Source organism: Haemaphysalis longicornis, unplaced genomic scaffold (genome assembly GCF_048455015.1).
Source record: "Haemaphysalis longicornis isolate Haplotype H1 unplaced genomic scaffold, Haemaphysalis longicornis Haplotype H1 scaffold_11, whole genome shotgun sequence".
In the NCBI taxonomy this organism is placed as follows: Eukaryota; Metazoa; Arthropoda; class Arachnida; order Ixodida; family Ixodidae; genus Haemaphysalis; species Haemaphysalis longicornis.
In genome coordinates, this window is record NW_027526214.1 from 22,343,939 (window position 1) to 22,366,208 (window position 22,270).

A 22,270-nucleotide genomic window follows, 5' to 3' on the forward strand; every position below is an offset into this window, starting at 1 on the left:
GGCATCCTTAGCGCCATCAAGTCCTTTGATGTGTCAGGTAACAAGTTAAACACCATTTTTAGTTGCATGTACACGAGGACATTTCGTGTTAAGGTTGGGCCATCGCTGTCCGCTATATATGTGCACGAAAATAGTGTGCCACAAGGTGGAGCTCTAAGCTGCACATTGCTTATAGTTAAGATGAACTCCTTCCGAAACGCGTTGCCACCAACCATTTCATGTTCTATCTATGTGGACGATGTCGAAATATCTTTTAAATCTAGTAACCTGTCAATTTGCAAACGTCAAGTACAGCTCAGTGTCAAGAATCTTACTGGATGGGCAGAGCATAATGTTTTTAAAGTAAACGCGGGCAAAAGTACGTGTGTTCTGTTCTCCCGCAACCGCGGGCTTATTGGGGACCCTGATATTACTCTTAAGTTTCAATCTCTTCCTCTTAAACGAGAGAACAAGTTTTTAGGTGTCATATTTGAAGACAAGTTCACGTCCATCCCACACATCAAAGAACCTAAATAGGAATGCCTTAAAACACTAAACATTCTCAAGGTCCTCTCCCACAAATTCTACGGTGAAAACAAAGAACTGCTTCTCCCGGTCTTTACCGCCTTAGTCGGGTCCCGATTAGACTACTGCAGCGTCGTGTATGGTTCGGCATCAAAAACGACACTAAACATTCTCGACCCTGTAGTCCACTTGGGCCTTCGGCTTGCGTCGGGTGCGCTCCGCACTATCCCGGCAAAGAGTCTATACGTTGAATGTAACAAATGGTGCCTTGAGGACAGAAGAATGTACAGGGACTTGCTCTACGCTTTTAAAATTTCATCGTTTAATTACATCATTTTAAACCTGCTTTTTTGCATCCACATCACCACTGTTTATAAATAGCCGGTCCGTTCCTTTTCTGTTCTCGGTTACAGTGAGACAGGAAGCTTCGGATTTCAACATCTCCTTTTTTACATTTACACATAATCTTTTACTGACGTTTTACCACCCTGGCAGCTTCAACTTGTATCTTGTGACCATGTCTTCAATGAAAATTGATAAAACCAGGGTACCACAAACTCCTATTTTGCAGCACTTCTTGTCCCTGCGTTAAAGGTATAAATGTAAAGAGTTTTATATTGATGCATTTTGATGCATGGAAAACCACGAGCACATACACCACAATTTACTCAGCTGAAGCATATGGCACCTTACTCATTGCGCAAGACATTCTTAAACACAAAATCTCAAAGTTCATCATATATACAGATTCATTGAGCGTTATGAGCGCATCGGCATCACACAAGCCATGCAAAAAGAGAATTGTTCGTACGGTTTTCAACCCTATCATGTTTATATATGCCCAAAAAATTGTTCTGGTGTTCTGCTGGGTTCCAAACCACGCTGGGATTGCTGGAAATGAGATTGCTGATCAGAAGGCCACAATTGGCGCACTCATGAACACAGTAGATTTACAATACCACCACACAGTGACCTTAAGCCACAAATTCGACACCTTTCTAGCAAATGGCAAGCACAGTGGAATGAACAGACAGATAACAAACTATACGTAATAAAACCACGCCTAGGACGGTACACAACTGACTCACACTAGAGACAGTCGAAAGTTTGGAAAACCTCAACTTCGAAGGTAAACCTGGATAGCTATGGTAAATGAAAATTGACTTCTATGTCTTTTCGCTGTATCTTTGCACATACGATGTAAGGATCCATGATCTATCGTGTATAAGTCTTGTTCTGGAAATGGCCCTTAGCTTCCCCACGATATTAAGTTGTCCCGCGAGTGTTCCTTTAGTGGATTTTGACGAGTGAAAACGTGGCTCTGTGCGACGACGTCCGGCTACCGTCCATCTGGAGTCGGTGTGCTTTCATTGCATCGTGGAAAAACAGGGCCGCAGACCAGTCGCAGAAGTTACTATGTTGCGATGCCGGCGCTTCTAGACGCTTGTTGCTTTTACAGTTCAGTGATTGGAGCGGTTTACGCAAGCAATTACAAGTTTTTGGTAAGCTTGCCTTACAACATTATTTATCTTAAAATGTTGTTTGCCCGCCGGAAAAAACTGCTTCAGAATCTTTTTACAAATATGTTGACCTTGTGTAACGGCATAGTTTCATGTCATGATGTGTGAGCGTTAACAAGAATTTTTAAACTTTTATTCTTTACCAAAACAACGGTTTTTTGTTCTTCTGCTGGATATCTATTGGACGTCGTTGAGTTTTGATTATAATCTTTTTGCTTCCCCAAACTTACCCACCAGACACGGTGCAAATGGCTTCGCCCCTGAATACAAAATCCTTCAGACGCTCATTTGGCGCATCTGTTTAAAAACGATACTATGTAGAGCTGCTACGATATATTACAAACACACCCCCACAATCTTTGGAAGTGTTGAAAGTAGAGCCGGTTGGTATACAGGGTGTCCCAGCTATCATGCACCAAGATTTAAAAAAAGAGCAATGGCGTAACTCGAAGAAAACCTAGTGCATAATGTTTGCAGTACTGTGGAGAAGCGTGCAGTATTTTTTTCGTTAATGAGACTTAACTAATATTTTGTAATTAATTATCTAACTCGAGAAGTACTGTCCTAATCAGTAAAGTGTCAATGAGGCACTTGTAGGTACCCACGAGGGGCATCTAACTGCGGTATTTTCAGGGTCAAACTAACTGCGTACTCATTTATTCTGACTGATGAAGAAAACCCGCGAAATATGAAAAATACCACGTGACCGCGCCTCCGCGCGCATTAGCACGCATCGTAAAGCAATGCCCTCAAACAGGCTGCCTCTGAATTAGCCCGATTGAGATAAAAAAAAGAAAGAAAGAAGAAATCGCGACCGAGTTTGTACCTCATCTGCACACGCGCACCGCGAATCTTGCTGTTGGTGCTCCTTCGATGCATGCCATTATCAAGGTGATGCGCTGTCTCTTCAGGCGGGTGACAGGCGAAGCAGTTTCTTTCAATCAGCTTGTTTGGGGACGCTGCTGTACAATGCGCGCAGAATCGCCGTCACGTGGTATTTTTCATATTTCGCGAGTTTTCTTTATCAGTCAGAATAAATAGGTACGCAATTAGTTCGACACTGAAAATACCGCAGTTAGATGCCCCTGGTGGGTATCTACAAGTGCCTCATTGACACTTCAGTGATTAGGGCAGTAATTCTCGAGTTAGATAATTAATTACAATTAATTAGTGAAGTGTCATAACGAAAAAATTACTGTCCGCTTCTCCACAGTACTGCAAACTTTACACACTAGGTTTTCTTCAAGTAACCCCATTGTTCTTTTTTTAAATCTTGGTGCATGATAGCTGGGACACCCTATATACCTTTGCGAGTAGAGGGTAGCAGAATAAACGGGACAAAGCGAAGGCAAGAAAAAGTGACGCTCTTCCTAACGACCAAATGAGTTTTTGCAACTGGCCCTAGTTTTGTGCATGATGGTCGACCACGAAAAACAACAAGTAACAAAGAAGCATGGGAAAGGGAGAGGGAACTAGAGAAAGCCACACCACATTTATTCCTAAAAACGCACAGGAATGTTGACAGGCGGCACGTGTCAAGATTTGAGACAGTGAATCTCTTTCTCTATGAGCGAGAAGCTCGGTGTACCGATAGAGTCTTGAAAGTGCTGTTCTATGCAAAAAACTTTGTGAATCTCGCTCCGCCTTCTGCTCGCGATAAAGGCCCAATTTAGAGCATTTTTATTGAAAAGCATGCAGCCACAATTTTTGCCATACGCTGCAAGGTGACCGCCTTCAGAACAATTGAACGCACTGGCGTGTTCACGCGAACACTCGTGATGGTATAACCACCCGTTCGACCAATGTAGCACTTTTTGCTATTGAGCGGCATGGTGTACTCAACTTAAGATTTGCAGTCAACCTAAGACTAAGCATGTTTGTTTTCAGGGGTGATGGCTGGACTGTGATTGTGATTAAATGTACTGCACTGGCTGAAAGCTTGTTTGGCGCGGTGAAAACAGCGCCAAACTAGCTCTCAAGTGTGTTGGGCATATGCCCCCCCTTCTCAAAAGCGCCTTGTCCCCTATTCCTCATGCCATTCTAAACTTGTGAAGGGATGCATAGGTCAATCTTGGGTTTGGGCGGCTATTAGAAGGTCATGGGAGCCCTTAGTGGAGGCAAGCTTTATTTCGCAAGTCCGTACGCTTAATGAGGCGGGCTTCCGAAGCCACATTTTAAAAGTGTGGCAGATTCATTTTTTTTTGTGAGACGATTACTGCCAAGAAAGCCAATCTGGAACCGCGAAATGTCGGCAGAACTAGCACGGCTGCAATACCTGATGTACTATATGTTTGCCACAATTTCAAGAAAGTAGTGGGAAGAGGCGGCGCTCGCGTTGTTTTCACCGCGGCGAACAAACTTTCCCGCCTGAGAAGAATAGTTGCTCACAATCACATTCCCGCCGAGACCTGCGAAAAAAACACGCTCTGCTTAACGTTGAGGGCAAATGTGAAGTTATGAAGCATATCACTCATTTGCTAAAAGTGCTACGTAGGCCAGACGGGCCGTTGCATAACGACAGTTTTCATGAACACGGCAGTGCGCTCAATGGGTCTCTTGCCGGGCACCTTGCTGCGCACTGCGAAAGTTGTAGCTGCTCGCCTGCGTTTGAAAAAAGGAATATTGGGCAGTTATCGGTAGCAGAAAGCATACGAGATATACGAGGCTTTTTGCATAGCACAGATCGGTGAGGATGGTATTAGTACGCTGAGCGTCTCGCTCATCTACAAAAAGATTCACCATATCAAAATGTTACACGTTTCCTGTAGCCACTGCGGTGCGTTTTTCAGGAATACATTTGGTGCGGCCGGTCTTTATTACCTCTTCCCTACCCATCCTTTTTTCTAACTGATTGTTTTTGGTGGTCGACGAGCATTCATGAAGCGGGTGCCCACATGCAATAAATTCATTGGTTGTTAATAAGCGCCTGTGTTTGTCTTCTGATCGCTTCGTCCCGTTCGTTGCGCTGCCCTTTACTCCCAAAATCCGAAACCTCCGAAAGCAGCGGTTTCCCATTGGCGCTCGTAGGGTATTCTTGTTTTCAGTTAAGTAATATAAGAGGTAATCTGCATCGTCCAAATCAGTGTGTTCAGAGAAAAAGTAACAGTAGTCTTTAAGCGTTTTATTACCAGAGCCCAACATCGGCAACCTGTAAAAATACGCTACACTCTTAAGCTCTCCTCTCAGATTGTTTGAATGAGCCGTACTGGTAAGTGACGTTTACAAGTTCTACGCACCACAAAAAAGAAGCGGGATATCAGGATGACTAAAAATTTCTCACTATATGTGAAACACCACCTTTATTATTCATCTTAAATTCCGAAACTAGTATATAAATTATATTTACAATACAACCCCACATAAGATTTTTTTTGAAAGTCATACGTTCCTGCAGTGTTGAAACGGTATATACAGGAAAACACATACATGGTATTTTATTAGCGAACATTTTAAAAAGTGATAAAACAACCAAATCGTTTATATGGGATGATACCTGAACATAGTTTTTGGAAAAAGCATCGAAATACTTTTATTGTTGCTTTTGCAAGAAAACAATTTCTGAATAGCGCAATTAAAATCATAAAATGGCAGATATTTCAAATCATTTTGTGATTTCCAAAACAACATAATTTGATTATTCCAAAAGGGAATGATACAACAGAAATAGTGATTGGATGCATGTACAGAAGTGGGCGATAGATTGTAATATTATTTCGATAACCACACCTTTGAGAAACTTTCTTGCCACAAGTATTTATGGTTATTGTTGTGGGATGCCCATTGCGCTACGCCCCTTTGGCCACATTCATTACTTCTCGTTACACTCCGCTCGTTTTTAATGCGCCCATTTTGGAAGAAGCCGCCAATCACAATGATGTCATTGACAAATACTAACCCAAGAACAGCGACACGTTTGATTGTGTGAAACAACCGTTGCAGCATTTGGTGCCACACCAAAAAAAAAGTGCCGTGCGACGGCTAATTGATCAGGTCAGGTTTCCTATGGCCGTATTATGAATTCACCTTCGAATCCCAGGTTGTGGACACAGAGCCGCAGTCGCACCTGTAAGGCTAACTCTCCCTATTCCTTCATTCTGCTGATGGTGTGAGTATGGCCCCGTGAGACACTGTGCGGCTTGACAGGAGACATTGTTGCATTACTGTGCAATAATACCCTAACCTAATACAGCTAATTTTTAAGGTGTACATGGGAATCGCTGAGGCCTTAGAGAAAAATACATACAAGATAAAATTTCCGAAATATAAATTAACTCATTTAAAATTGTAGAGAAAAACGGCGGTGCGGCTGGTGCTCTTAAAGACAAGTCATTCACATAGAAAATAAAATTATCAATACTAAAAATTCAAGAAGGTACTATTAGAAAACGATAGGTATTTAGAAAAATAATTGCGAACTTACTTCAAATTTATCCTGAAAGAAGATAATTATTTTTTGTAAGGTTTTTTGCATAAACAAAAATGATTCCGTTAATATTTCCACTAAAAACAGCTGGCATTTTGCTATGACTGAACAAAAGCTGTTTAAGGTCATAATAACATCTCTTAGGTTGATTAAAAAATATGTGTTTTTGTCCAAAGTTTTCTTATTTCTAGAACGCGCGTAATCAAAAAGAAGCTTGTAGGATGTGCCTTTCGGCATTGGGCACATCCGATGGGCACCCGCAATAAAGGTTGTAGTGCGCGCACCAGTGTTTAAATATGCTTCCACCCACAGAATGTGGGCGGAAGCATGCTCACGAGCTGGCTTGCAACCATGACAAAAGTGCCGTCCGATGGACGAAAGGATAACCCGCCTCGAAGGATTCGTTTCGCCAAAGGATAAGTGTGGCTTTTTTTACGCAGCTGGCACTTTTGCCAAGCAGCAATTTTTGCAGTGCTGGGGTTGCAAACGATGATTTCACTGCAAATGCACGCAAATTCGCCCTGAAGATTACTTCTTCATAGAGTACTGCAAATCTTCTACAAGTGTTCACCGTGCACGAGGCGCTCATCCGTATCGCATGATGCGGACGAAGAGACCGGTTCGAAATCAACGGATGTGCATCTAACGTGCAACCCTGCTCAAAATAGAACTAAGTACATTTGAGCACATCAGTGGACACTCAAGCATTCTAAACAGGCTAGATTTGCAGTAAGGTGAAGTCAAATGCTCGAAAGCAGACAATAGCCACCTGCGCTCAGAGCTGCAGCAATTATGAAAGGACTTTTATCTTCACCTGCCCTTGTGTCTCGCCCCTTATCAACGGTAGTTTTTGCTGGTGGGCCGGCATATTGCGCCCGCTCCCATCCAACTCAGCTAGTGCTGGTGCTTCGCATCAATTTCAACAGAACGTCAACAAGCACTGCCAAGCACCGTCATCGAATCACGTCAGTGTTGGGGAAGACTGCCACGCTGTCGTCGTTGATGGTGGAAGTAGTAGTGCCAGCGGTTCATCCTGTGCTTGTGCGTGTAGTGTTTCGGCGCCGGAACTCGAGAACTACGGTTTCAGGGTGTTGGGGTACGGACGTGCAACAAAAGCACCATACATGACTTCCAAGTTATCCACGGTAAATGCAGCACCCCGAAAACCCATCATCAAAGCGCTCTGCGTGTCTAGGAAAATGTGTCCTTGGTGACAAAACAGTTCAATGCCTGACTCTGCGCACGAATTGCGATTCTTATGCCTTGTTTCACGTTTCGGGTTATTATTAAATATTTGACGATCTATGCTCTATTGGTGTTCGGCCTCAGGGTTCCTTATTTCCCAATTTTAAATAAACTTGATTATTCCCGCGTTGACTCGTCAAACTAAAAATGCTAGCCATGGGCAATGGATTTTTTATTTCTGTGTAATATCAGAATGCCAGTCGCTTAAGCACAAAGGACAATGATTTTTGTTCCAATAGTACAGCTTCCTATTTTAATATAATTTGAAAAAGAAAAAAGAAAACGTTCCTGCGTTTTTGTAGCCGCCTCTTTCCATAGGGACGATTTCTCGTGCAAGCTGGGTGAACTTTCTTAGCGTTGTAGTCCGACACAAATGCCGAGCGCCAGGATTGGGAGTCACTTGTACCGATTTTACCGGTAGGTGCTCAGCGCCACCAAGGCACACGAATGCACATGGTGCCTTCCAAAACTATGGCGGACACTCAACTCGCTACCGCCTGGGGCAGAAAATGCTGCCAGACACTTTCACCTCCGGCAATGGCGCAACGCGGCATGATGGCCGGGGGCCCCACTGGATGGACACGGGTCAGGGGCCCCTCACTAGGGTAAAGGCAACTTTCCAGACGTGAAATCCCCTTTTCGAGGGTCCGCACTCGACAGGGACGCCTGTGCCCATTAAAGAAACCGGTGGGTGCCCGGTGGTACCAGGATTCCAATGCAGTACCTCCCGCATCCGAGGCCAGTGCTGTACCTCTGATCCATCGCTGCGGTTACTAAAAGTTACAAAACCTTCAGTGGGCATTTCCCGACGAAGTCGGGTAACTTCCCAAGCACGAGATCCCTTGTGCAGGCGGTGCTTGTACCAATTTTTTACTGTTTGGTACCCAGCCGCACCGAAGTGCATACCACAATTTTGTACCCCATGGTACAAACCGACGTGGTGGAATGGTTTCCAGTACACTGGATCCCTCGTACGGGGGGCGCCTGTCCTAATTTTTATTCTGGTGGGTGAATAGCGGCTCCAGAGGAACCTACCACGTCTGCCGCAGTGGTAGTGCGTGTCCAAGCCCTTCAGCCCCTGCCGAGACAGGGGGCTCTTGAGACCTTTAAAGTGGTTAGTGCCCTGAGGACAGAGACCCTGCCTGAAGGGGTTCGAGAGACCTACCACATGGCCTCCCATGGCAGCTTGTGGTCACGCTGCAAGTGTTTTTTCCACCGTCGAGACCAGCTAAGCTACGGGTACGCTTGGGCCCTTTAAAAAAACTGGTGGGTATCGGGCGGCCCAGCATTCGAACGTGGTACCTCCCGCTTACGAGACGAGTGTTTCACCACTCGACCATTGCCGTCGGTTAACCGCAGCGATGGCTCAGAGGTACAACACTCGCCTCGTACGCGGGAGGTACTGGGCTCGAATCCCAGTGTTGCCGGTATCCCATCCGTTTTTTTAATGGGTACAGGCGTCCCTGGTTGAGTGCGGACCCTTGAAAGGGAAATCCACGCCTGGAAAGCTTCATTTACCCCATCGATGTGCCCCTGACCATTGTACATCTGGCGGTGCCCCCTGCCATCATGCCGCTTTTCCTCTTTGCCGGGGGTGAAATAGCCTGGCGGCATGTCCTGCCACAGGTGTTTGCGAGTTGAGAATCCATCGTGGCTATGGAAGGGAAAATGTAAATTCGTGTACCTTGGTGACGCCGCGCACCTACCCGTAAAATAGGTACGACCGACTCCCCGGCCTGGCGCTCGGCCCTTGTGTGCGACTGGAACGCTTGGGAAGTTCACCCGGCTTTCACGGAAAATCGCCCCTATAGAAAAGGGCGGCTTCAAAAACACAGCAACTTTTACCGACGGCGATGGTCGAGTGATAAAACATTCGTATAGTAAGCGGGGAATAACAGGTTCGAATCATGGGCCGCTTAATACCCAACGGTTTCTCAAAGGGTACAAGCGTCCCCTTTGCTTAGGTCCTCTCGACGGGTGAAAAACGCTTGGATCTTGACTGACCACAAGCATCCATGGGAGACCATGTGGTAGCTCCCTCGAACCCGTTCGGGCGGTATCTGAGACATCTGGCCACCTACTAGTTCAAAGGGTACAAGCGCCTCCTGTTTCAGCAGGGGATGAAGGGCTTGGACACGCACTACCACTGCGGCAGACAAGGTAGGTTCCTCTGGAGCCGCTCGTCACCCACCATAAAAAAAATGCAAACGGGCGTCCCTCGTACGGCTGATACAGTGTACTGCAAACCGTTCCACCACGTCGGTTTGTACCGTGGGGTATGAGAATGAAGATGTAGTTTGCTACCACTGGAAACAAACCAGTAAAAATTAGTACAAGCACCCCCCGCAAAGAGGAGGTCGTACTTGGGAAGTTACCCAACTTTATCAAGAAAATGCCCTGGTGGAAGGGGTCGTAACTTTTAACCGCACGATAGCTTAGAGGTTCAGAACTCTCCTCGTATGCGGGAGGTACTGGGTTCGAATCCTGGTACCGCCGGGCGCACACAGGTTTCTTTAATGTGTACAGACGTGCCTCATTGTGTGACAGCCCTAGAAAAGGAATTTCTCGTCTGGAAAGCTGCCTTTACCCTTGCGAAGGGCCCCTGACCCTTACCCATCTGGCGGGACCCCGGACATCACTCCGCGTTGAGCCATCGCCCGGGGTGAGAGTCTGGCAGCATGTCCTGCCACAGGCGGTTGCGAGCTGAGCGTCCACCATGGCTGTGGAATGCACCATGTGCATTCGTGGACCATGGTGGCGCCGGGGACCTGCCAGTAAAATAGGTACAAGCGACTCTAGGACATGGCGCTCGGCCCTTGTGTGGAACTAATACGCTTGGGAAGTTCAACCGGCTTGCACGGGAAATGGCCCCTATGGTAAAACGGCGGCTGGACATATGCAGGAACGTTTTTTTCCCCAAAGATATCTTATTGCACGTGCGCACTCAATCCTGGACTCGTCCTACGTCCTCACCAAATAAAGTTCCGGTCAATATATCCTCTTTTTTTGCGAATGGTATTTGACAGTTACCGCACGAGGACACCCTAACTGGAGGTGAGAAGTTGAAAGTAAAACCTCTAGTACCGATACCCGCTCCCTTTTCACTAATGCGATCTGTGACACCGTACCGGCGGTAAAAACGCTTTCACAAAAACTATCTGCGCACGCTGATGAAATCCGCTGTTCATAACAAAAGCATGTTCCTCGCTTATCGCCTTTGCCCCGGTCTAATATTTTAACATTTTGTTCACGACAGGCATCTTTCCGGAACTTTCGAAAAATGCAGAGCTGCCCCCATTTTCAAACAGATGATTCTCGTAATCTATCAAACTACCACCCAATTTCTCGGCTGTGTGGCTTATGATAGGTGTTTGAAAGAAATGGGTGCAAGTGCTTCTGCGCTCATCTGTCTATGTTTTTTTCAAATCAGCAGACCGGCTTTGCGAAACGTCGCTGCGCGGAAAGTAACATCTCCTCTTTTCTCACCAACGTGTACCCTGTCGTCTCGAACAGGAGTAAAGTGGATTGCATTTACTTCTATCAGTCGGAGGCATTGGATATAGTAAATTATGAACTACTCACTTGAAAGCCAAAATGATATGGCTGCTGTCCCCGGCTCGGTAAATAAATGCTCTAGTATTTTTCAAAACGCCAAAATTATGTTCGTATTTCTGATGCACTGTCAATACCCTTTATTCCGACGTAGCTAGTGCCACAAGGGTCGGTTTTGTGCCCACGGTTGTTTCTTGTTTGTAATAATGATGTTAACTGTGTAAATTCCGGAACAATGAATTTTTACGCAGATGACATGAAACTGTTTTCCAAACTTCAATCAACTGAAGACTGTAAACCATATTTTTACATCTTCCAGTGGTGCACGAAAGATTTTTTGGCGCTCAACGCGTTTAAAATGAAAATCATTACTCTGGAAATACCGAACGTTCCCAGTTTATTTCAATACAAGTAGGGTAAGCGGGCCATTTCCCGCATAAACGTCATGGGAGATTTGGGTGAAAATTGGTGACTGTCGTTGGTGATACTTCATACGGCACGTTCCGTCGCTTCGTAACACTGGTTATATTCTTGTGGGTGTAATTTCGCGCGCTACAGTAAATTTTACATTCCATGTTTCCATCGCCTGCCGGTTCTGTTCATTTGTAAGATCACGTTTCAACTTTGTTTTTGTGGCATAAAACTGGTTCCCAGTAACGCACTACAAGTAATCGAATCGGTCGAAAAACGTCGAGTTCGAACGATCAATGAACGATATTTCGAACAAAAAGTTTAATATTTGAATTACTACTATTTTGAATACAGCCATTGACAACCTAGATTGTTCGCGATGTTGCCTTGACGCCATGGTTTTCTATCAGAAAATGTACGGTCATGTTGACGCATCTGAGTTATTGCACAGCGTTAACTTACATTTGCCTTTACACGTCAATGTAGTTTATTTTCTACAAGAACGTTTCATAGCAGATGACCTTCTAAATCCATGCACGTTCTGGCAATATAATTTCTACTAGGACTCATTTTTTTCGGCTTCCGAGTTGTTTTTATCGTATCCTAATATATATGTTTGTATTGCCAAGAATCGCGGCTCCGTTAGGCATGCCCGATGACCTTCTTGTACAATCAGTGTTTAAAATTAGGGTATCTGCTTGCAGTTTTATTAAGCGAATTTATCATAAAAGTACTGTTATCTTTTACTGTAATGGCATGTCTAACAATGTTGCAGCCCTTGTGGTTTATTGAATATGAAATGAAGAAGAATGAATGAATGAAGAAAACATGGTTTGGAAAACGTGACCATAAAGGTTCAAATCTGTTCCGTTCAACGGTGACCACCATGCCTGTAGTATGTCTCCTCTGGCCCTACCACGCATAGCTATATTTATGTCTTTTAAACACTTGTTGGGCATTGTTAAGTTTAAAAAGTACGTCTTGTGCATAAGTCCTTCGTGCACGCACAACAAACACAGACAATACAACCACCGTCACAACTTTTGTCTTGTCTAGAAGAACTTGTTGGTGGACGAGTTGGTGCATCCTCAACCTAAAGTTTTTGCAGTGTCCTACGCCGCACCTTTGACTATGAAAAGCATTTGTTAGAAGCCCGGGAGCGCCCGTCACTCGTATGACCGTCATGCATGGTAAGAGAACTGTATACAATAATACCGAAATCCGCGAGTCAAGGCATTAAATAAGCTCCCCCTATTTTACATTCGTATAAACATCACAGTACACATCTTTGTAGTGTTTTATGGCTTGGAAAATATTGCTTTAGACACACCATTTCTCGGCCCTTTTAACGTGAATCAGAAAATCCATTTGTGCACCAATACGGCGGCCAGATTAGAACGACAATCTTACTAGCATGTGGAAATCACCAGGCAATTCCAGGTGGTGTGTCATACCATGTGGGTAGCTGATAACGTAATGGCCGATCAGATACACGCAAAGTTTCTCATGAATGACAATCCCCCCTTCCTGTAAATGCCTAGGTATGGAGTCTTTGACTTTATGGTTCAAAATTACCAATTCTTAAAGGCCGCATTCGTTGACTCCTAAAATGTTCCATTTTACTACTTTCAATCTTACTGCCTCTGTCTATAAACCACGTGCTTGCACACCCTCGCCTGTGGGTTCAAGAACGCACGTATATCGTTTCCCGGAGGAGTGTAGCAAGAATACAACAGCTTCAGGCAACGTTGTCAAAGCGGGGTTGGCTAAGTGCTGGAAACGTGGGTCGTTTGATAGCATTTGTTTCAAGGTGTGAAAAAAATGTGGCACAGGTCTTTGTAAAAAAATTCAAGTGCCTTCACATTTGTTCCGGTTTCAGAGCATTCATTGAAGCTTCCTCGACAGCTAACAAGGCGTGACCATTTCGGTTACGGCTTTAGTTTTCTGAATATTACACAAACCTGAGGCTGCTTCTGTGGTAAACCAGTGTTATATAGTCGTTTTATCGCATTTGTATTCCATTGACTTGTATTGATCCATTACATTGTATGGCCTCTACTCTAGATTTTTTATCTAATACTCTGCAACAAAGACCAATTCCGATACCTAAGTTCGAAACTATAAAACACGCACAAAGGGAGAAAAGCATTACCAAATGCTTGAAAATGAACTTCTAATAACGACCCCTTCTACTTTGTATTCTACCTTCGCGCCACCCGAGTTTACCATATATAATCACATTACTGAGCAAGAGACTGTAAAACTATTCTCTGTTCTGGGTAAGTGGCTATGCTTAGTGACAGAAGAGTTGCGGTTGCTACACCCCTAGTATGAGTGAATGTGTATGATTGATTGCTCCCCGAAACGAGGGTGGTGGCTTTCAGCGCCCTTTCTTTCCTTTTCTACTGTATTGTATATTTCTGTTGTAATTTAAAACTAAGCACTTTAACAAATCCTTCGATTTTTATACGTTATTGGAGAAGCTGATTAGGGGCTCGTGTTGTCGGCTTCGCATGTCGTTGTCTCATGACATCGTCGTAGTAGTCAGGGTACGAACACACTGGAACCTCGTTTACGTCTCGAACTACTCACGGTACTACAACACCCGGACATTCTTTTACACCTCGCACTAGAACGTAGCGCGTAATAAAGTAACATACTGGGATAATTGTTTTCCAAAGCCTCGGGCGATAACGCTTCGTCTTTCAAGCAAAACCGTATGCCTGTAAACAATAGTTTCACCTCCTTGGGCAAAAACACCAAGGCACTGCGTACTTCGTAACTCATGTTTAGGGTGAGTGGAGATGGTCGGGTTGTTATTTTTTATAAGTGTTGCTTGAAGCCTGCTTCTAATAAAACTCCAGTAGCAATTGAGAGTGTAAAAACAAAGTAAAATTCAGAAAATGGCGAACTGGATTACACGCTTCGTCGGTTCACACTACTAACACAAATCCGGCACATCCTTGGCTCATTTTCCTCATTTGAACAACCGTGAAGATTAATCAGGCATCTTGGTCCTTAGTGGTCTACATTCACACCTTTTTGTGCTTTCCAATCACAAACAAGCGCTTCAGTTCTTCACAGTTCCGACATTGCGGTGGGCGATGTTTTATTTTTTTTATTTTTTCGTCTTCGCTTGCTGCACTGTAGGATCAACCGCAAAACACCAACTTTGACGGGACAAATGAAGTACAACTCATAAGTATTTTGAGGCCCTGGTCCCAGCACTACAACTTGTGACCTAGCACCTGTGATATGTGAATATTGGAGAATCAGCTGTGAAGAGTACTTTGTATTTGACTACTGCCTGCCGTTAGGGTAAGTTCTCAAATTGCGCACAAAAATAGCAGCTAGTTGTTACAGCACTTTCTTTGCAAAACATAGGTCAATAAAATATTTAGAGTTTTCTTTCCAAATACGCCTTTTAAGGCCTGCCTATTTATTTCCAATATGTACGTATGTTTTCATCTCACGGGTTTTTTTTATTTCTTTTTAAATGTAGAAAAAACACCCATTGGTCTCTTGCTAGTGCATCAGACCCCCTTAGGGTAGCGAGAAGTTAAGGTTCAGGGCGGGTATGGGTGGAAAATAACAAGGAAAAAATAGTGGGTTGCGATACGAAATGCAGGAGACTGCCCTACACTGCCTTTGCTAAATTAGGTGGGTAGGAGGGACGCCGCAGAACATTTAAGAAACTTGGTGGCAAGTTAGCGGGAAGGGTGTCTAGGAAAAACTGTATTTCAGTCTGAAATCGAGGTCATATCGAAATAATGTGTTAAGTTGTGTGCGGAATTTTACAGGGGATACACATGCATTCATTACGTGACGAATGAAAAAAAAAACTGTTGTCGTTTTGCAGAAGAAAGGTTCGTAGGTGTCATTAGCTGTTTTAGGTGCACTTGTTGAGAGCATGAATAGGACTTGGTAATGGGAGTGTGGTTGACCAGGGAGGGGACAAAGTCTTTCCGTTGCTGTTTGATGGCGGTCCGGTGCTCGTCAGGGTCATACTCGCAGTCCGAAGGCGTCCAGCTGGCTTGGGGCACGGTTGTGAAAGATGCACGTGCTGCCGAATGGGCTGCCTCATTTCTGGGGATTCTGGCTTGGCCGACCACCTACGTGATGGTGACGTTTATGTTCTGTTGGTGAAAGGTGCTCTTGAGTTCTTGGATCATCTTAGCTCGTAGACTGCATGATAGTTGATGACGACAGTCCAGGAAAGCTAACCGACTATCTGTGTGAATGTGTATGAGTTTGTACATAGAAAAAGATATGTTATGAACAATTTGACGAAGTGAGAGTATTAAACTTTCTAGTTCTGTCACTTTAATGGTGGTATCTGGTGGCAATGAATGAAAGCTATTGAAGTAAAATTGCTGTATATGCCACGCCGTAGGTGTGTTGGATTCTGTTTTAGATGCGTCAGTGTAAATGCTAAGTGTATTAGGGTGGCTTAACCGTTTATGGTGTTGTTTTGCAGACGTCGCCTGTTTTATGCTTGGGGATCTAGTTTAGGAACCGTCAATGGTTCTGGTGTGCCTGCTATATCTGGCAGCTGCGAAGTATTGTGGCCAATGGCTTCAAGGATGTGTCGTCCGTACCGTGAGCTGAGCAGTCTTTGTACATGCGAATTACGGAGTGCGTACGCCCTTCGGCTAATGTAGGCATGTTCCTGCAGTCATAAAGGTTATAAATTTTTGTGTGTGTGGGTAGGGTGGTAATGAGTCGTAGACTCTTTCTATGAAGTATTTCAAGGTTATTTTCTTGCTTTTTAGCAATATTGAGGTAAAGATAGCCATACATGACTCGCGAAATGACGAGGGTGCAAGTGAGGTGTCTAAGGTCATGTTTTTAAGGACAAACAGGTGTGTCCTGAAGCGCTTTATAATGTAAAGGATGTGTTTAATTGTTTTGATTGTGTTGGTGACCCATGTAGTAGCCTGGATGTCTTGATCAATGTGTAAGCCTAGTATCATAAAAGATGATTTGCGAGGAATAGGCTAACTAATTAGTTTCAATGAAAACAGTTCTCGAGTTTGTTGCGTTTTGAAGTTGGGGCTATGAAGTACCACGACGTACTCCGATTTTTCAGGTGAGACCTGCATACCAACAGTCCAAAGGAAATTTTTTACTGCGTCAATACCTTGCCGAAGAATATATTCTGGTTCCCCTGCTGAGCTATTCTTTGACCACAATGTTCAATCGTCTGCGTAGATAGTGAAGTTTCATCAATTATTATGGCTTAGATGGGAGAACTTTATTTAGAGAGAGAAATACGTGCTTTAATTGAGACCTGTACGAGCGCACCTTTGCTGTCTGCATGAGTGCTGTCCTCTTAGGGAGGTTGGGTCGTCAGAGTTTGGATGCGACGGCGGGAATGTCTCCGATTGTTTCGGAATACGACGTTTGGACCATCGTCGGCCTAGACAAACGCGGGAAGAGAGGTCCATAACAAAGTGAGCATGCGGATGTCCAGCGTTACCGGTAGCACCCAGTCGAAGTGAATCGTCGGACGAACGTCCTCGGGGAACCAAAAGCATGCGAGCACTGAAGAGAGCGTAATACTGACAGTCCCACACCAAAATGGGCTGTTCTTGTAGGCACGCGACACTGCAGACAGAGTCCTTTGGCGGGTTCATTGCCGTAGAGTTGGTGCGAAGCGCGGGGGCGAATGCGGTTTCGGTGGCAAGGTGGCGAACCAATGTCTGTGTGGCTTGTGGTAAACCCTCCGGCGTGGGAAGAACAGGGCGCCCAGGCTGTTTTCGTGGGGTCTTCCCTATCCTCACGAATGCCCTTGAGTATCTATCTGCGTCGCTGTTGTGCGATTGCTTTCCTGACAGTAACATCGGGAGGGCTCGCATTACTGATGGGCAATTATATAGGCAAGGTTCGTTGTCTAGCGCAGGTCGAGCACAACTGGACAGTTGCTCATAATGCTGGTGGCCACCTGTCAGAGCTCTGCGAAAGATGCAAGGGTAGCCCGTGCTAGAAAGGAAAAAGTTTTTTCTGGAGAGCGGGAGGAAAGCTTGAGCGCGAAATACTTAAAGATGCATTTATCAGACAGCCAGGAGATAACTCCGTTAGTTCAACGTCTATATCTCTTTCAGATCAAGAAGTTCCACTTTTATAAATGTGATGCATTATGACGTCACAACGCTTTTATATTTTAGTTTGTGTATATAACCAGGGTCTTTTTTCAATAACATGTGCTTGGAAGTTTGGCACTGTGTTGTGTGTTAAGTGTTTCTTTTTCATCCCGGTTTTAGCGCAGAGTAAACCTATTTACCAGGACACGGCAGGGGGCCGATGCCCGTAACTCTCATGAAGCACTTCGTTAAAAGTGAGTAGTGATGCGCTGAAAAGTTGCACGCTTTTAGTCCATTTTTATCGGAACGTGGTACGAGCCACACTCAATCCCCACAGGGGTATTGTCCCCTGCCTCAACTGACACATTGAAGGACGGAACACATTGCTAACGGAACACGTTTTCAGGGCCTAAACCCATCGTGAGGACTCCCTTAAGCTTTTAATACCTGGTTCACAGTTGTTTCGCGGACAAATAGTTGAAGGAGGTTCTGTTAATTTTGGTGCATCAGCGGAATGTCCTTGCAAGATTTTGTACTGCTTGTAACATTTTTTGGACCTAGATTAGCTCGCCTGCAATTGTCTACGATCAACGTGATGTAACACAACTCGCGAATACCCCAATACCACACTTTTTTTGGTCGTACGGCAGCAACTACAAACGTACAAAATTCAGGGCCCTGTGCTCGCACAGGTATAAATACTCCTAACACCTGAAGGGGTGAACTTTTGAATGAATGAATGAATGAATGAATGAATGAATGAAGGAAGGAAGGAAGGAAGGAAGGAATGAAGGAATGAATGAAGTCCCTCCTAACTTTATGACGAGGGGATATTGTTTCATGAATATTGTGAGTATAAATACGAAATAATGAGTAGCGGAGTTTTGGAAGTTTATCCCTAAGCGAGAGACAGCCGATATACGGAAGTACAGTATAGACAGCATTAAGCAGGCTGTAAAGAAAGAATGGAGGTAGCCTGAAAGCAGTGAAGAGGCGTCTAGTCACGTGAGAAATTCAGATGTATGCACTTAAAGGCAAGCAGACATTGTCATCACACATCGGGATAAAATAGTTTGGAACCCGAGCAGTTCTATAGAGATCTGTACAGTAGGCATGACTTCCAGGATAATAACGCCCTATGAAGTATTTCATACGAGATAGAAATCCAACCAGTACCAACAGAAAAACTAAAGAAGGCATTGAAAAAATGCAAGAGGGAAAGCTCGTGGTGAGTATGAGATAAAAACAGACCTCTTGAATGATGGCGGGCAACTTGTGCTATAAAAACAGGAAAACTGTATACCGAATGCCTATTGACCGCGAGAGTACAGGAATCTTAGAATAACGTGAACATCATCCTTATCCCTAAGAAAGGCTACATGAAGAACTTGAAAAATTACAGGCCAATAAGGTTTCTGTGAGCCGTGTACAAGGAACTCAGGAAGGTCATCTATTACAGAACTTCTACCACCTCGAATTTCCGTCAACCTGAACAAGAAACAGGTTTTCGTAATGGCTATTAAACAATGAACCATACTCGCATGAACAATCCGGTGATAGAGAAATGTACAGACTATACTCAAGCCCTACATATGGCCTTCATAGATGATGAGAAAACATTTCACTCGGTTGAGACCTCTGCAGTCATTAAGGCATTGCGGAGTCAGGGTGTAGAGGCGCATTACATGAAAATACTAGAGGATATCTACAATAGATCTTAAGCTAGCATCGTCCTTCATAAGAAAAGCAGTAACATACCTATACTGAAGTACATCAGACAATAAGACACAATCTCTCAAATGTTATCCACAGCATGTTTTCGAGAGGTACTCAGACATGGGTAATGGAGAATGCTGTTGTGATCAGGAGTTTAACTAGTATCTCGCACCAGACCTACGACTCGCTCCGTTGCACGTTGCCAGCACTTGTATTTTCAACACAAAGACAAGACCACGAATGAAAGACTGGCGAATAGTTCCCAGGACCCAACACACACAGACGGGCAGTTACGCAAAACAAGAATCTGGAGAATGTCCTCGCGGCGTCTCACCAAACCCAAGTCCCGGCTCGGACGTCAGCGTCAGTGACTGGCTGAGACTGCTGAGAAGTTGAGTTCCTCGTGCCTACGCCGCGAGGCAAGCGGGCACCAGGGCTGTTTGAGCACTCCTCCGGAACAAGGACGAGAGGTACGCCGTGTTTTATCGCCGGCCTGGAGGTCCAAGACGCAGGCCCGAACCAGTGAACGGGCAGCTTAGGATAGCCCGTCCCCTCCTTTTTTCCTCATCTTCCTCCTCTTCCCGCAGCCTGATCCAGCCATCTGACCGTCCTAGGGGTTGGCCACACACGCTTTCCGTTCACCTTACCACAATAACCCTCCTTTTAAGCAAGTTGTTATAACAACTCTTCTCAGTTCCACCAAAAAACTCTTAAAGGGTTCGTTGATTATGGGTCCAGCCGGTTTCCATGACACCTGCGCCACATCCATGCGGTGATTCTTCCTGTATGTTCGCTGACAGGTGGTACAAGATGCGACGAACCGCCGCACGTCAACGTTGACGCCAGGCCAGTAAAACTCTCTTAGCACTCGGTTAGGCGTTTGCCGTACCCCGAGATGACCGGCCGGGGTACCTTCGTGTGAGCTTCGAATGACCGATTCTCGGAGCGGCTTAGGCACAAGAATCTGGCTGTACGTTTCACCCATCACTCGGTGGTACTGCCGGTACAGAATGTTGTTTTCCTTTAGGAAGTTGCTGTAGTGGCCCATGCGGTAATAAACTCGCTTGCCGATTTTCCGCTGGCACCATTTCAATGAAGGATCGCTGCTGTGTTGTTGAGCTATCTCGTCCTACGAAAGAGAGCTCATAACTCCTAGCGTCTTGGAAAAACGGCTGTTGTTCTGCGCCTTGACAATTGCAGACATCAGCACTGGAACTGCTGGTGGCTTTTCCGCTTTCAAAGGCCCAAACTGTTTTTCGTCCCGGCTGCTTGTGCTCTCCCAGCACGGATCTGGGTTCAGTGCTGCTCGCACACCAGGCACGTTACCAAGGACGAGATCGTACGGGGGGTTTGCCATGCAAATGGCGTCCACTTTCCCTGTGAAGTAGGGCGTGTCAACGTGAATATTCGCCTCTGGTAACTGCATCGCCGACCCGTCCATAAAGAAGACTTCCTTTGTTTTTCCGGAAAACCTCTTGTCGGGAATGAGGCTGCGCCGAACAATAACGGTGTTGCTGCCCGTGTCCCTTAGAACGCGTACAGGTTCCCCGAGTACACGCCCTTCAACAACGAGTAGGCCATCCGCTAGAAATCGAGATGCCTTGTAGTCCCATTGGCTATGGAAGCCTGAGGTTTCGCCTGCGTTCCTAGAGGAAGCAGTGGAGACCCGGTTTGGATGACCCTGAGAAAACCGTGTGAAGGCGCACGAGACAAAATGTTTCGGGTCGGTTGGTTTGTTTTTGCACTCTTCAGCGCTGTGCCCTGACTTGCCGCAATTCTTGCATTTTGGTGGGTTCCTGAGAGGGACGAGAGAGTCAGGGGCAGTGTGGCCGATGCGGTTGCATAAGTACCATTTTAGCGACTTGTTTCGGGCATCACTTCCATCTCTGGGTGTTTCTTCACTGTCATTCGCAAGGTTAGTGATATTTTGGGCCTCCAGAAAGCGCTGGGTATGGTCCGCGAGAGAACTCAGTGTCTTGCAGTCTCGCACCTTCAGGAACACAATGAGCTTGGCGTGGCAACATCGAAGAAACTGCTCGGAGACGATAAGTTCCCTGAGTCACCGAATGTTTTCGGCACACCTGACATCTCGATCCAATGGTCAAAATATCCTGAGAGCCGGGCAGCCAGCTGTCGGCCAGTCTCGCCGTCCATGGCTTGCGCTCCCCTGAACTTCACCTGGTAGCCTTGGGCAGTGAAGCGGAAGCGCTGCAATAAAGCCTTTTTGACTGCGGGGTAATCCAGCTATTCTTCTGCTTTAAGACGGTTAATGGCGGTCAAAGCTTCCCCAGAGAGGCACATGCTGATGGCCGTGGCTCATTTATCTGGTGGCCATTCTTGTGCAGCAGCTACCCGCTCAAAGCGCTGTAGATACGCATGTAGGTCATCGCGGCGCTCGTCAAAGATGGGGAGAAGCTTCTGAGGATTGACCACGGCCCCGGGGGGTGTGGTGCCGACCGGTCCAACGCCGTTCTCATGGGTCCCTGCAGTTGCCGGCGTTTCCCGAAGTCGGAGCTCCAGCAACAGAAGGTCTTTGCGCCTTTCGTCCGCGGCGTTCTGCCGTTCGTCCGCGGCCTTCTTCCGTTCGTCCGCTGCCTTCTGCCGTTCTTCTGTGGCCTTCTGCCGTTCGTCCGCGGCCTTCTGTCGTTCTTCCGCGGCCATCTGCCGTTCGTCCTCCTCGTGATTTGCTTCCAGCTGAGCGACTCGTTCAGCGCGCTGGTTGGCGCGTTCTTTCTCAACCCACTCGCGGAGCTCATGCCCAGATAGGCAGTACTGGACCCCTAGCGCAGTAAGCTTCTCGAGGTCCATGGTGGTCT

The 22,270-nt window shown here is 45.6% G+C and overlaps 1 protein-coding gene across 1 annotated transcript in view; it reads right to left on the reverse strand.

The window, feature by feature from the left end:
- The window catches only part of LOC144160602 (uncharacterized), a 74,309-nt gene extending 53,807 nt beyond the window's left edge, over positions 1 to 20,502 (reverse strand). Inside the window, exon 1 of the mRNA XM_077691843.1 lies at positions 20,367 to 20,502. Coding sequence (XP_077547969.1) covers positions 20,367 to 20,502 — 136 coding nt within the window. The remainder of the gene's footprint in view (positions 1 to 20,366) is intronic.
- Between the last annotated feature and the right edge of the window lie 1,768 nt (positions 20,503 to 22,270).